Source organism: Monodon monoceros, unplaced genomic scaffold (genome assembly GCF_005190385.1).
Source record: "Monodon monoceros isolate NGI ecotype Baffin Bay Population unplaced genomic scaffold, NGI_Narwhal_1 Super_Scaffold_3, whole genome shotgun sequence".
Classification (NCBI taxonomy): Eukaryota; Metazoa; Chordata; class Mammalia; order Artiodactyla; family Monodontidae; genus Monodon; species Monodon monoceros.
Window position 1 is genome coordinate 35,016,392 of NW_021703780.1, and position 15,349 is coordinate 35,031,740.

At 37.3% G+C, this 15,349-nt stretch overlaps 1 protein-coding gene across 1 annotated transcript in view; it reads left to right on the forward strand.

The window, feature by feature from the left end:
* KIF6 (kinesin family member 6) overlaps positions 1-15,349 on the forward strand; it is a 377,832-nt gene that overhangs the window by 125,976 nt on the left and 236,507 nt on the right. Inside the window, exon 7 of the mRNA XM_029243281.1 lies at positions 13,494-13,700. Within this exon, the coding sequence (XP_029099114.1) occupies positions 13,494-13,700 (207 nt within the window). The remainder of the gene's footprint in view (positions 1-13,493; positions 13,701-15,349) is intronic.

Sequence of the window (15,349 nt, forward strand, 5' to 3'; positions counted from 1 at the left end):
ATTTACGGGTATTGAATTGCAGGCAGATTGTATCCATACTTGTTTAAAGGGTCTTGTGTGGCAAAATGGGCAGTGTCTTGCCTGTAACTTTGAAAGAAATACAAAGACTTTATACTTCTGTCAGTCTTGTATAACATCTGAGAGCTTTATGTTAAATTGCTGTGTATTTAATTGAGTGTATCAGTCAGGATCTAACAAGGAAAACAAACTACTCTGTATTTAAAACAGGAGAAATCAGTGCATATAGTTTTGTTTCATGGATGACGGAAGAATCTGAGAAGCCAAACAGGGGATGGTAATACAACTCGTAGAGATGACCAACAACAGGAAGCTATGACAATCTGTAGGCAGGTCTCAGCGGGTAGGAGGCATTGGCAGGAGAGTGGAAGGCATGAGGAAGGGAAAAGCCAGAGTATCTCTCCCCTTCCCTGACTTTCCAGCTGGATGCCAGCTAAAAGGGGTCTTGGGGAAATGCTGCCTTTAGGACTCTGCATCTCTGTGATGTAGAGCAAAGTAGAGGAAAGGGAAGGAATTGATCAGAGGGCAAAGAGGCATAGATTAGCCCCTGAGTAAAACCATTTCTATAAGAAATAGGGTTAATAATTCAGATAGATTGCTTTTGGCTTATCTTCAATCAGGAATACACATGAGGGAAATGGCAGGAAGTCAGTTTGGGCTATAAGAAGTCAATGTTAAGAAGAAGCTATTCTTCTAGCATTTCTTGTTGATAGATACTTTCATTTTTTTGGCAGGCTGACTTTTGCATTAGTCCTTGTATTGGTTTCAAACTAGGAGGGAGGAGACAGAGGTCTTATCAACTGCCCAAAACCTTCAACAAGTAATTTGATCACATTTTGGGCTTGCCATTTGGATTCTTGCCAATTCTAACAGCAAGAGATCTTCATAGCCATAGAGAGAACTGTGGAATCTTCAAAATGTGGCAAAAATATCATTGGACTATAAAATGGAGTGAAATAATGTATGTAATCACCAGACATCTATGCTTCTAGAGTTCTTCCTTCAGCATCTGTACTGTGAGTGACATTGTCCTCAAATCTGTGTCCGATACAGACCTCGATGTCTGAACTCGAACATTGCATTGAGAGCTACCACAATCAATTTGACAGGATAAACTTCTTTCATAAGAATAAAATTACTCAAATGTATATCTGAGTTCTGCTTTGTGTGTTATCACTACATGTTTCTAGTTGTCTGTACACAGGATAGTAACAGGTATTTTCAGTTTACTTATAATCTCGAGGTATACAGTATGTATAGAAAAAGGTTTTCCCTAAAGACAGTTTAAATGAACTGCTATAAATTCTTGAGAAGATCATTAGACTTTTTAGCCCCATAATATCATTTTTTCCAGTTATGTGTATGGTCAGACTTGGAAACTGTTAAGCCCGACTGAATTTTAAGAGGAAGAGAAGAGAGAAAAAATGTTAACCTTAATTTAAAAGATGAAAAATGAATATACTAGACAACAAGAATGCCATTGAGGACCAAATTTAGCTATGATTCCTCTTGCAGTCAAGTAAATAAAAGGTGGGGGAGCATTTGTGATGATATATTTTCCATTGTTAGAGAACAAACCTTTGTCCTGGTGTTGATATGATGATACCCAGTTCAAGGATATTAAACAAGGATGATAATTGAACATAGCTCTAATTAAACATGTAGGTAAAATTCTTCCTCAATTTGCCATGTGCGCTGACTTTAGCATACTTATATTTTTATATAAAAGTATTTGATTTGCCACATTTTGGAGAAATGACCCATAGGGAAGCAATCTTCTAAATATTGACATCCAACAGAAGAAGAGCCATCACTAATTCTGGCATTCAATTTTCCTAAAATTTTGAAGTCAGCTAACAGATCTTTGAAGACATGAAAATCAAAAATCCATCAAATTGATTCCAGACTTGCTAGAAGGGATATATAATAAAACAAAATAGGCTATTCTTATCAGAAAGGTGAATCACAATTGCTAAAACATTCTTATCCTATGTTTCAGATTGCTCCAAAGCTTACTTTTAAATTAAAAAAAAAATTGGTGTGCCTGGTCTGTTTTTCTCTTTTACACAGTTGCTTTGATAATACCCTGGACCCAGAAATCTTGCAACTAGGGAAAATGAGTTTGATTACTTTTCTAAAAGCCAGGTATCTTATAAAAAGAAAAATCAGAAAGGAAAATGAGCAGTTTAGGGTCATTAATTCCAATAGAGGGCTATCAAATTGGGGATATTTTGCTGCTAAGCAGTATGTTCTGAAACAACTTCAGAAAAGATCAAGACAGGTGTTTATAGGGTCACATGCTAAACCACTAAGTTTGGTCAGGCCTCACTTTTCCAGGCTGAGTTAGAGTACAACAAGTGTGTGGTGGGCCTCCTAACCAACCCATTTGCCATGGGAGGAATTAGATAAGAAATCATTTAACCAGTTGGGGGAGGGTTAGATAATCCTCAGTTAAGGGTGAATTTTAACCTAAAAGGCTCAGATATCAGTCTGGGAAACACATGGAGGCTAGTATTTTCAGTCTTCAATTCAGTTAGAGCAAATGATCAAAGGAACAGATCAATTAGGATATCTGGTTAGAAAGTGTTATCAAACAAGGAGAATTGGAGTGAAAGCTGAATTCTGGATTCTGTGTCTGCTGCTGTTCTTAGATGGTTTGCTTTAAAAAGTCTCAAGCATGTGTATTATATACTCCTGTTCAACCTAAGAGAGAATTTTCTTCACCTGACCTATTCTAAATTAGGGGAAATTCTTGTTGAGCTATTTCACTGCAAAATAGAGACCTGATTGAAGAAAGAAAGATTTTGGTACATAAGAGTGGAATATAAGCTATAAGATATGACAAGAAAAAAAAGTATTCAAAGGATCCTAGGAAATCTTAATATGTAATATAAAGAAATTACTTGACTCATTGAAGACTGTATTAACTATTTGTAATCATTTTTTGTTTTTTCGTTTTTTGCGGTACGCGGGCCTCTCACTGTTTTGGCCTCTCCCGTTGCCGAGCACAGGCTCTGGACATGCAGGCTTACCGGCCATGGCTCACGGGCCTAGCCGCTGCGCGACATGTGGGATCTTCCCGGACCGGGGCACGAACCCGTGTCCCCTGCATCGGCAGGCGGACTCTCAACCACTGCGCCACCAGGGAAGCCCTGTAATAATTCTTGAAGTGATTGAAAACATGAGATTAACTAAAAGTAGAAAAATTGTTACAAAAAAACATAATAGTATATAAACACAAAAATCATAATTCACATATCAATTTTTGCCCTTAAATGAAAATTTTCAATCTTGAAAATGGCCACACACCCACAAATCAGGAAGAAATAATGAAAAAAGTGAAAATGTTTGTTGATCTACCAATAGGAATATGCGTAACAAAATCATAGAGCATCAGGATTAGTAGTTGTGCATCTGCAGATTCCAACAGGAAAGATGAATAAACAGGCTTTTGTAAATGCTTATCACTGTTACCCAATTCTTGTTGCTATACCATTTCTTTTCAAATTTCTCTTTCAGCCTAGGAGTATCTCCTGCTCTGCAGAAGATGATTCTTGTTCAGTGAAAGAGCTTCTTAGGGTGGTAGCCCAGCCAGTGCCACTAAGTGGCTTGAAGGGCTGGTGGAGAAGGAGCTTTAGCCTTCAATACGGACATGTGGTGTTTCCTCGATTTAATGCTATGTTATGTAAAGCTGCAAAAGCAGCTTCAAGTACCACTCCACAAGTACATTGCCACTCCAAGCCCCTTTGAGATAGACAGTTTGAAGCCACCATTGACTGACAAGGTCATTTTTGAAGCACTTTTTATAATCTGCACCGCTCTTTACACTGCAAGAAATGGGCTGACCACCAAACACTCAGTTGTAGCCTGGTGGATTCCACCGTCATCCCTCACTACCCTCTGCTGTAAACTGTCCATTACAATGTCACAGTTTTTTAAATGATAGACATTTAAAAATCCATTTGGAACAATGGATTTTTCCAGAGTTTGGATATTAATTATCTTCTACTCTATGCACAAATGTTTAAATGGCCTTTCTGAACACAGTAGTTAATGCCAATTGGGAATAGTCCAAGGGAATTCATGAAGATAGATGAATTTTGGGTAGGCTTATTTTGGGAGGAGGAGAAGGGCACACTTTTCCCATAAGACATACTGGCCAATACTTGACCATCAAGAGGACATTCCAGGCAAGAGAAAAGGCAGTTGAAGATGTACAGTGTAGTGGATAATGAGAGCCCTGGAGTCAGGCACAAAGGGTAATCGAAGCCCAAGATAAGTGTAGAGATTGGAGTCAATCTTGCTGTACAAATAATTCTAATTTTTAGACTCAACTTATATTGCATGGATTTAAAGAGTTTGCAGTTATAGTCTCTGAATTCTTTGGCAATTTTTAGAAATTATGAAGCATGCCATAGAGATTCCAGGAAACTAGAAATGAGCAAGAGTCAACGATTTAACAAACATTTTTGAACACTATTGTGTAATGTTATGCTAGGGTTACAATGATGTGTGAGACACCGTCCCTGCCCCCAAGGAGCTCAGAGTCTAGGTGGGAGGAGGTGGGAAGTGGAGAGCCTTTGTAGAGGAGGTAACCTTTCAGATAGGCCTTCAGTGAGAAGTCAGCTTTTGCTGGGCTGGAGATGAGAAAGAGGAAAACTAACTTTCCTTGACCACAGATTACCAATATGATGAATCTGTAAGGGACCCAGTGAGCCTGGGTTTTAGACTTTTACTCTATAAAAGAAAGCCATTTATTCTCAACTCTGCAAAAAAAGAAAACATTTGGAAAATGACAGGTTAATATTTTTGATACCAAATCCTAAAAAAGAATCTGAAAAACGATTGTTAAATGATTCACTTTAAACTAATTTCATTCACTTTTCTGATAGGGTTATAAAAATTCATAGGTCAAGTGAATTCAAGTTATTTAATAAAGTCTCTCAAAATATCCTTGGGAGATATAAAGAGAAATTGAAAGTATATGAAAGTACTTGGATTGAAGCCAATTAGAAAATACCCATAATTATTACCTAGTGGAGAAGAAAGTACGGGTGTCTTCATGGAATACTATTGTTCTGCCCTACTCCATGTCTTACAAAATTGTTTGGGTGAGGAGATACAGGATAGTTTCATTCGTTGACAGCGCAAAATTGCAAAACAGTCAAAATTCAGAATTATCTCAACAGATAGTAATGTTGGGATAAAAACTAATCAAATGCAGTCATCAAATAAACAAGTGTGTGTGTTTCCCAAAGAAATTCCATAGCATGGGTAAAAGGCTGGAGCAAATATGGTTTATCACTTTGTGTGCTGTTTATTGGCAACGCTAGATTTGGATTGCTCAGATTCCAGTTTCCTCTGCTGTGGTTAGGCTACATTTGAAAGCATAAATTCAGTTCAGAGTGTCAGATTGCCATACTTTAAAAATAGTTTGATAAACAGTTGTATCAGATACAGTTGTAGAAACCGGAGATATTAGTCTTAGGGAGCATGCTAGTTTAATTCAGGGATTTAGGTGGGATTGATGTAATCAAATATGTGTTTTTGAAGTATTACTCTGTCTGCAAGGTGGAGAACAGTTGGAGGAGCCAAGAATAAATATGGGAAGACGAGTAAGGAAAGAATGTAGCCCAGGTGAGAGGTAAAAGATATTTGGAGATGGAGCAAAGCTGACAGAGGTACATGCAATAGGACGGATTGGATATCCATCCGTGGGACACAGAATGAGGGAAAGTGATGAGGTTGTTTGGGGTAACATTAAGTTGAAGATGCTGGCAGGACATTTTCGTGACAGTTATCAGTCCAGCTCTTGGACATTCGACTCTGGGGTACAGAGAAATTGTGGTTGGAAATAAGGACATGGGAGGCATCTGAACAGAGTGAACATCAACAGTGAGACATTTTTATGACCTTTTACAGTTCATGGACCACCTCAAGATTTCAATCGGTAATTAGTACAACTCTTTGCAGCAAAGCAAGTCCGATTATGGCATTTCAAAGGCACGAAAAACCAAAATTACTTTACGCAAATTTGCTTAAGATTTCAACGCTAGTAACTGATGGAACCAGGGCTTGAAGAAACCAGGTCATCCGACACCCAATTCTAAAATTTTGGTTGTGTGATTTTTAACTACACTGCAGTACCAATCCAATGAGAATCAGAGCTATGGAAGAGTTCCCCAAGAGGAAGAAATATGATGACCATAGCTTGGGACATGCCTATTTTAGGGACTGGAGAGAAAAGGGTCCAATAAAGGAAAAGGAGACAGAGCAAGCAGTTAGAGCGAGTGGTTTTTTTGTTGTTGTTGTTTTTAACTTTTTACTCAGTTCTTTCTTTATGTTTGGCTGTGTTTGCGAGGGCTTTCTCTAGTTGCAGCAAGCGGGGGCCACTCTTCATCGCGGTGCGCGGGCCTCTCACTATCGCGGCCTCTCTTGCGGCGGAGCACAAGCTCCAGACGTGCAGGCTCAGTAGCTGTGGCTCACGGGCCTAGTTGCTCCGCGGCATGTGGGATCTTCCCAGACCAGGGCTTGAACCCGTGTCCCCTGCATTGGCAGGCAGATTCTTGACCACTGCGCCACCAGGGAAGCCCTAGAGAGAGCGTTTGACTCTAGAAACCTAGGAATAGAAGGAGCGCGGAGAGCTTCCATAATGAGGGAATGGTTAACATTCGTAGGTTTTACCTGAAAGATCAGGATGCTCAGTGCTGAAAACAGATCACTTTCTTTCCTGCACATTTACCTTATTCTCATTGTTCACTCTCGTTTCACACATTTTGTCATTAGCTCCTGAACTAGATTATAAATGCATTGAGGGCAAGGTCCAGGCCTTCTTTTCCTTCTTGTCTCTGTACTGCCTAATACGGGGCTATATACTCAGAATGATATGAAATGTGAAGGCTCTCTGCATGCAGATGACTCATCATCACTAGAATTTTTCCAAAGGCTCTGTCTCTAGTGCCAAGAGCACATTTGTTTAAAATGTGCACTTAAATTTGAATGAAATCTGCCTAAATGGTGCCATCTGTTCTTAGGCAGTTTCAAAAATGTTTAAATACAATTTTACCTTTAAAAGGACAAATGTAGGGGCATGCCTAGGAGACATAAAGATGTCCTTAAATAAACACAGAGCAGACACTGGCATATTCAATCACACTTAAACAGCTATACATAAAGAATGTTTTCTGAGGTTTAAGAAATTTTTCGCTAAGAGTACACCAACTGCTACTTCATGCAGAAAATATTTATGAGAAGAAGTTACAAAATTGTAGGCATGGACTCCTACACATATTACCGCATTTTAATTACAAACTACAGAAATACAATTTAATTTGATGTACCCTTTGAAAGGGGTTCGCTCTTCCACTATTTGTAATGGTCCACATTTTACTGTGATTTCAGTGCATCAATTTGGAGGCTGAAGACAGCTGTTGGGGATAGTCTCTATGTTAGTCATTTATATCGATGGTCATTTGACTTTTGTTACAGTGCTGTACGATTCATTGTTGTGCAAATATGACAGTGAAATGAAACCCACGTTTAAGTTCTGCAAATAACTTACAGTCACTTCCAAAACACCTCAACTTAGGTTCTAAATTTGAGTTTGCGGTTTTAGATGTACGGTTATTTGCTGATCCACTTTAGCATGCAAAATCACACACTGGCTGGATTTAGGTATAGTTATTGTGGCAACGAGTAATGGGTCAAATTTTCAGCCTATGTAACTCCCTAGCTACATCATCATCACGAAAACTATGCCAGTATTTTGACATCTCTGTATTTTGCTAGTTGGTGTAAATCAGTGATCGTGTATATCAAGAATTTATATTTACAGAAAGAATTTCTGGTTGAAATAGCATCTAAATATATTACCCTATCTGAATACATGTATATCTGTATGGAAAGTCTTTTGTTAAATCCTGTTTTGCAAAGGTGGAGATCTGAACGTGTTTACTCACATGAGCATTCTTTTGGAATATTTTTAGATAATTTTTATCTTAGATATTTTTAGATATCTGATATCTATTTACTTCTGAGAATTTTTAAATAAAAATAATAGGATATTTCAGATAAAGTTGAAGTCTCCTTGTTGGCCTTTCACTTCCATCCCTCACAAAGGCAACAACTATCATTAATTTGCTATATCCTCCAGTCCATTTTTTACGCTTTTAATGACCTAAGTTATAGCACCATGAACTAATATTTTTAGATAATATTGTCTTCTTAATTATCTAAGTTCTATCATAGTATTTATATTATTCTTTAACTTGCCATTTTTCCTCAGCGTTCTATTTTAGAAATCTATGTCAATCTATACAGAAGTTTAATTTTCTGTAATTTGAATTATCCCAGTTTATTCATCTTTCCCACCACAGATGTCCATTTAGGCTGTACATCTTGCACCAACTTTTTGCTACCCCAAGCAGTATTGCAGTGAATGTCCATCCATCTCTCTGCCTCTGTCTCTGTCTCTCCCAGGTAATGTACCTGGCCCAGGTTTCTCTCTAGGAAATATACCTAGTAGTCAGGCTGTTGCTGGCTTGTGGACCATAGGGAATTCTCTCAAAAAAGATTCTTGATTTACATTCCTACCAGCAGTGTATAAAAGTTCCTGCTTCCTTATATCCTTACAAACACTTGTTTTGTTAGAGTTTATTTTTTTAAATTTGCCCGTCTAGTAGAGGTGAATGAAGTAGTTTGTTGTTGGGTTTTAATTACTTGTCTTGACTATTTGTAAGCTTGAGCAATTTTTTCAAAGACTTGTTGACCATTTTCATGTTTCCTCTTTATGGGATGCCTGTTCATATCCTTTGCTCATTTTTTCTGTGTTGTTTTTCTTATTGATTTGTGGGGGTTCTTTATTTCAAATATTAATCTTTTGTCAGCCATATATATTGCCAATATCATCGCCCAGTCTTTTAACTTTACGGTAGATCTCATCACACAGAATTTCTTTAATTTTGGATTATTTGGTCAAATATTTCAAATCCATTCAGTTTTGTGTTTTGTGTCTTATCATAGATTATCTATTACTACCTTGGGTTGATTACAATATGCTTCTATATTTTATTAATGTTAAGGTTGTGTTCTTTTACACATAAGTCTGTGATACATTCTGGAATTTATTTGTGTGTATAGTGTGAGAGAGCAATCTAAATTTACTTTTTCAAGGTGGTTAGACCATTACTCCAACATCATTTGTTAATAAGTCCATCCTTTCTCTACTGTGGTGTGATGTCACCCATACCTTATACAGAGTTCCTTAAATGAGCACAGCATGTTTCTCTGATCTAATTCTCAATCTGTTCCCGCACCAGTCCCACACTGTTTTAATTACTATGGTGTTATGATTATTCCTTGATATATAGCAAGACAAGACCCCTTTCCTTATTATTCTTTCACCGAATTGTTTTTGATTATTTTGCCAATATTTGCTCTTTCATCTGGTTTTTAGAATTAATTTGTTTTGTTCTGCAAACAAAACCAGTGGCATTTGTATTTCAATTGCATTAATATATAGATTAATATAGAGAGATTAATATAGAGGTTAATTTTGAATTTTCCCATCTATGAAATGGTATATTAATATCTGGTACACCATTTATTCAGGTTTTCATTTTCTCTGCAAATTACACATCTTTTATAAGATTAATCTGTTAGTGTCTCATCATCTTTGTTGCTATTACAAATAAAATATTTCCTGATTAATTGTTGCTGGATTATTAGAACTTTATTGATTTTTCATATTGGTCTTGCATCCAGCAACCCTGCTAATCTTTTTAGCCCTTAACAGTTTATTTGTAGACATTCTTGCATTTTCTTTGTAAACCACAATATTTTCGGTATATAATGACACTTTAATTTCTTCTTTTCCTATCACTATGCCTCATATATTTTTCTTGTTTATTACCTTGACTGGAAGCCCCAGTTCAGTGTTGGGTAGTAGCAGTGATGTTGGGTATCCTTGTCTGTGGATTGTGTTTACAATTCTGTAATGAATTCTCTTTATGAACCCATTCTCAGCTCTTTTACCATGAAATTCACATTGAAAATTTTCAATTTGGCTAGCCAAAGTTAAGGTATGGATTGTGGTCATGTAATGAAATAACGTTATACTACTGGTTAAGAGGTCCCAAACTTTACCTCATTCACACTCTTTTTTCACTTTCTGAATGAACCCGGCCACATCTGTTATCAGTCATTCAGGAGAAAATAATTCATGTTAAAGATCTCAGCTACAAGTGTTTATACTCCATTTGAAAGTGTTCACTTCCTGGGAAATGAAGTCTTTTCACTGGAAATATAAATTTAAATCTGTTGATATTCTACAGAAATTCTCATTGTTCGCATTACTTCTTTCTTTTTAACGTTTTTATTGCAGTATAATTGCTTTACAATGGTGTGTTAGTTTCTGCTTTATAACAAAGTGAATCAGTTATACATATACATATATCCCCATATCTCTTCCCTCTTGTGTCTCCCTCACTCCCACCTCCCTATCCCACCCTTCTAGCTGATCACAAAGCACCGAGCTGATCTCCCTGTGCTATGGGACTGCTGCACACTAGCTATCTATTTTACATTTGGTAGTGTATATATGTCCATATATATACTACCACTCTCTCACTTTGTCCCAGCTTACCCTTCCTTCCCCCTCCCCGTGTCCTCAAGTCCATTCTCTAGTAGGTCTGCGTCTTTACTCCCGTCTTGCCCCTAGGTTCTTCATGACCATTTTTTTTTTTTTTTTTAGATTCCATATGCATGTGTTAGCATATGGTATTTGTTTTTCTCTTTCTGACTTACTTCACTCTGTATGACAGACTCTAGGTCCATCCACCTCACTACAAATAACTCAAATTCGTTTCTTTTTATGGCTGAATAATATTCCATTGTATATATGTGCCACCTCTTCTTTATCCATTCATCTGTCGATGGACACTTAGGTTGCTTCCATGTCCTGGCTATTGTAAATAGAGCTGCAGTGAACATTGTGGTACATGACTCTTTTTGAAATATGGTTTTTCTCAGGGTATATGCCCAGTAGTGGGATTGCTGGGTCGTATGGTGGTTGTATTTTTAGTTTTTTAAGGAACCTCCATACTGTTCTCCATAGTGGCTGTATCAATTTACATTCCCACCAACAGTGTATGAGGGTTCCCTTTTCTCCACACCCTCTCCAGCATTTATTGTTTGTACATTTTTTGATGATGGCCATTCTGACTGGTGTGAGGTGACACCTCATGGTAGTTTTGATTTGCATTTCTCTAATGATTACTGATATTGAGCATTCTTTCATGTGTTTGTTGGCAATCTGTATATCTTCTCTGGAGAAATGTCTATTTAGGTCTTCTGCCCATTTTTGGATTGGGTTGTTTGGTTTTTTGATATTGAGCTGCATGAGTTGCTTGTAAATTTTGGAGATTAATCCTTTGTCAGTTGCTTCATTTGCAAATATTTTCTCCCATTCTGAGGGTTGTCTTTTCGTCTTGTTTATGGTTTCCTTTGCTGTGCAAAAGCTTTTAAGTTTCATTAGGTCCCATTTGTATATTTTTGTTTTCATTTCCATTTCTCTAGGAGGTGGGTCAAAAAGGATCTTGCTGTGATTTATGTCATAGAGTGTTCTGCCTATGGTTTCCTCTAAGAGTTTTATAGTGTCTGGCCTTACATTTAGGTCTTTAATCCATTTTGAGTTTATTTTTGTGTATGGTGTTAGGAAGTGCTCTAATTTCGTTCTTTTACATGTAGCTGTCCAGTTTTCCCAGAACCACTTATTGAAGAGACTGTGTTTTCTCCATTGTATACCACTGCCTCCTTTGTCATAGATTAGTTGACCATATGTGTGTGGGTTTATCTCTGGGCTTTCTATCCTGTTTCATTGATCTATATTTCTATTTTTGTGCCAGTACCATACTATCTTGATTGCTGTAGCTTTGTAGTATAGTCTGAAGTCCAGGAACCTGATTCCTCCAGCTCTGTTTTGCTTTCTCAGGATTGCTTTGGCTATTCGGGGTCTTTTGTGTTTCCATACAAATTGTGAAATTTTTTGTTCTAGTTCTGTGAAAATGCCAGTAGTAGTTTGATAGGGATTGCATTGAATCTGTAAATTGCTTTGGGTAATATAGTCATTTTCACAATGTTGATTTTTCCAGTCCAAGAACATGGTATATCTCTCCATCTATTTGTATCATCTTTAATTTCTTTCATCAGTGTCTTATAATTTTCTGCATACAGGTCTTTTGTCTCCTTAGGTAGGTTTATTCCTAGGTATTTTATTCTTTTTGTTGCAGTGGTAAATGGGAGTGTTTTCTTAATTTCACTTTCAGATTTTTCATCATTAGTGTATAGGAATGCAAGAGATTTCTGTGCATTGATTTTGTACCCTGCAAGTTTACCAGATTTATTGATTAGCTCTAGTAGTTTTCTGGTAGCATCTTTAGGATTCTCTATGTATAGTATCATGTCATCTGCAAACAGTGACAGCTTTACTTCTTCTTTTCCAATTTGGATTCCTTTTATTTCTTTTTCTTCTCTCATTGCTGTGGCTAAAACTTCCCAAACTATGTTGAGTAAGAGTGGTGAGAGTGGGCAACCTTGTCTTGTTCCTGATCTTAGTGGAAATGCTTTCAGTTTTTCACCATCGTGGACGATGTTGGCTGTGGGTTTGTCATATATGGCCTTTATTATGTTGAGGTAACTTCCCCCTATGCCTACTTTCTGCAGGGTTTTTATCATAAATGGGTGTTGAATTTTGTTGAAAGCTTTCTCTGCATCTATTGAGATGATCATATGGTTTTTCTCCTTAAACTTGTTAATATGATGTATCACATTGATTGATTTGCATATATTGAAGAATCCTTGCATTCCTGAGATAAGCCCCACTTGATCATGGTGTGTGATCCTTTTAATGTGCTGTTGGATTCTGTTTGCTGGTATTGTGTTGAGGATTTTTGCATCTATGTTCATCAGTGATATTGGCCTGTAGTTTTCTTTCTTTGTGACATCTTTGTCTGGTTTTGGTATCAGGGTGATGGTGGCCTCGTAGAATGAGTTTGAGAGTGTTCCTCCCTCTGCTATATTTTGGAAGAGTTTGAGAAGGATAGGTGTTAGCTCTTCTTTAAATGTTTGATAGTATTCGCCTGTGAAGCCACCTGGTCCTGGGCTTTTGTTTGTTGGAAGATTTTTAATCAGTTTCAACTTCAGTGCTTGTGATTGGGCTGTTCATATTTTCTATTTCTTCCTGGTTCAGTCTCGGAAGGTGTGCTTCTCTATGAATTTTTCCGTTTCTTCCAGGTTGTCTATTTTATTGGCATATAGTTGCTTGTAGTAATCTCTCATGATCCTTTGTATTTCTGCAGTGTCAGTTGTTACTTCCCCTTTTCCATTTCTAATTTTATTGATTTGAGTCTTCTCCCTTTTTTTCTTCATGAGTCTGGCTAATGGTTTATCAATTTTGTTTTACAACATTTTTATTGTAGACTCCTATGAACCAAGCTTCAACCCGTTCCCACTGCATATTCACCATTCACTTATCAAGCAAGGAACCAGGATCTGCAACTGTGCGACAGGCCAAGCTGCATTTGGTTGACCTGGCTGGTTCAGAGCGAGTTGCGAAGACTGGAGTCGGGGGCCAGCTTCTGACAGAGGCCAAGTATATCAACTTGTCACTACATTACTTAGAACAGGTAAATGGGTAGGGTGGGATGTACCTATTTTAACCATTTTTTGACCATATACTTCACATCACACATTCTACTAGCATTTTTGTCTTGTTTTGTTTTGTTTCTCTTCTTTTACTGTGGCAAAGTATATATAACGTAAAATTACCATTTAACTAATTTTTACATTTCAGTGGCATTAAGTACCTTCAAAATGTTGTGCAAGCATCACCATCATCCATTTCCAGAACTTCTTATGATCCCAAACAGAAACTCTGTACCCATTAAACAGTAACTCACAATCTCTTTATACTCCCAGGCCCCCATCACCTCTATTCTACTTTCTGCCACTATGAATTTGCCTGTTCCTGATTTTCGTATAAGTGGAATTATACAATATTTGTCCTTTTGTGTCTGATTTCTTCCACTTGGCATAATTTCAAGGTCCATCGTGTTTTAACGTGTATCACAATTTTCTTCCTTTTTAAGGCTAAATAATATCTCATTGTGTGTGTGTAGATATAAATATAGATATATAGTATTTAGTATATCCATTCACCTGTTGATGAACATGACTTGTTTCCGCCTTTTGGCTATTGTGAATAATGCTGCTATAAACATTGGTATAGCTACTAGACTTCTGTATAAACCAATTCATTTAAACCTCACAACAGCTCTGCACTGTAGGTATTAGTTATTACCCACATCTTACAGTTTTTTTAACTCCGGTCTTCCACAGGCCTTCCTGAGATTACACAGCTAGTGCTGAGATAGGGATTTGAACCTCGAATTGCTTGGCTCCAAAGCCTATACTTTTTTTCACGGTACCTTGTATTTTTTTGTAAAATTAGTAGTGGGTGTGAATATAAGTTGGAAACGACCTCCATGGCCTATTTTTTTCGGGCTGGTAGATTAGCTATGAGACCATAATTGTGGAGATGACCAGTATCTTTTCCATTTGTAGTGACTTCATCTAGTTGGTGATTCTGACCCTGCAATGGCTCTCTTTGCCTTAGCTTCCCTCCCTGTCCCTACTCCAAGTTTACTACAGTCCATCCCAGTGCATGCTTAATTTTTAATTTCTGAATTTTATTCCAAAGGCAGAGAAAGCTCATCTGAATTTTGCTAAATAAATCTTCCAGAGAAAATTTCTCCCATCTAAAAGGACTGCATTGAATTAAATTATTTCTCAAGTTCCTTTCAGCTCTGTGAGTATAAGTGTTGTGAGTTGAATGTTAAAGATGGCAACTAATTCTGAAAAAAAAAGAAAGAAAGAAAGAAAGAGAAACATGATCAAAAACTGGAGTGGAGAAGTACAGAGGGTATTGGCGAGGCAAAAGGGTCCGTTAATGAATGTTGGAGACTGAAAGATTTGAGAAAAAAGACTACTTTTTTAAAGCTGCATAATGAACCCTTTTGAGAATGATGTTGTCCTGACATTAAATGCTTTCTAATGGTCAAGCTGGCTGAAAAAGCAGATTGAGAGAAACCTAAGGGAACTTTCTGTGAACAAGGCACACACAATTAGGCTCTGACCAAATGAATCCCAGTAATGCAACACCCAGAGATTAAGGCCTGCATGGTGTTCAGATCACTTTAGTGTTTCTGACGATAGTCAGCATTCCTGAACTCCTTCTTGTTCACATATTACATACTATTTTTACTTAACAGATTTT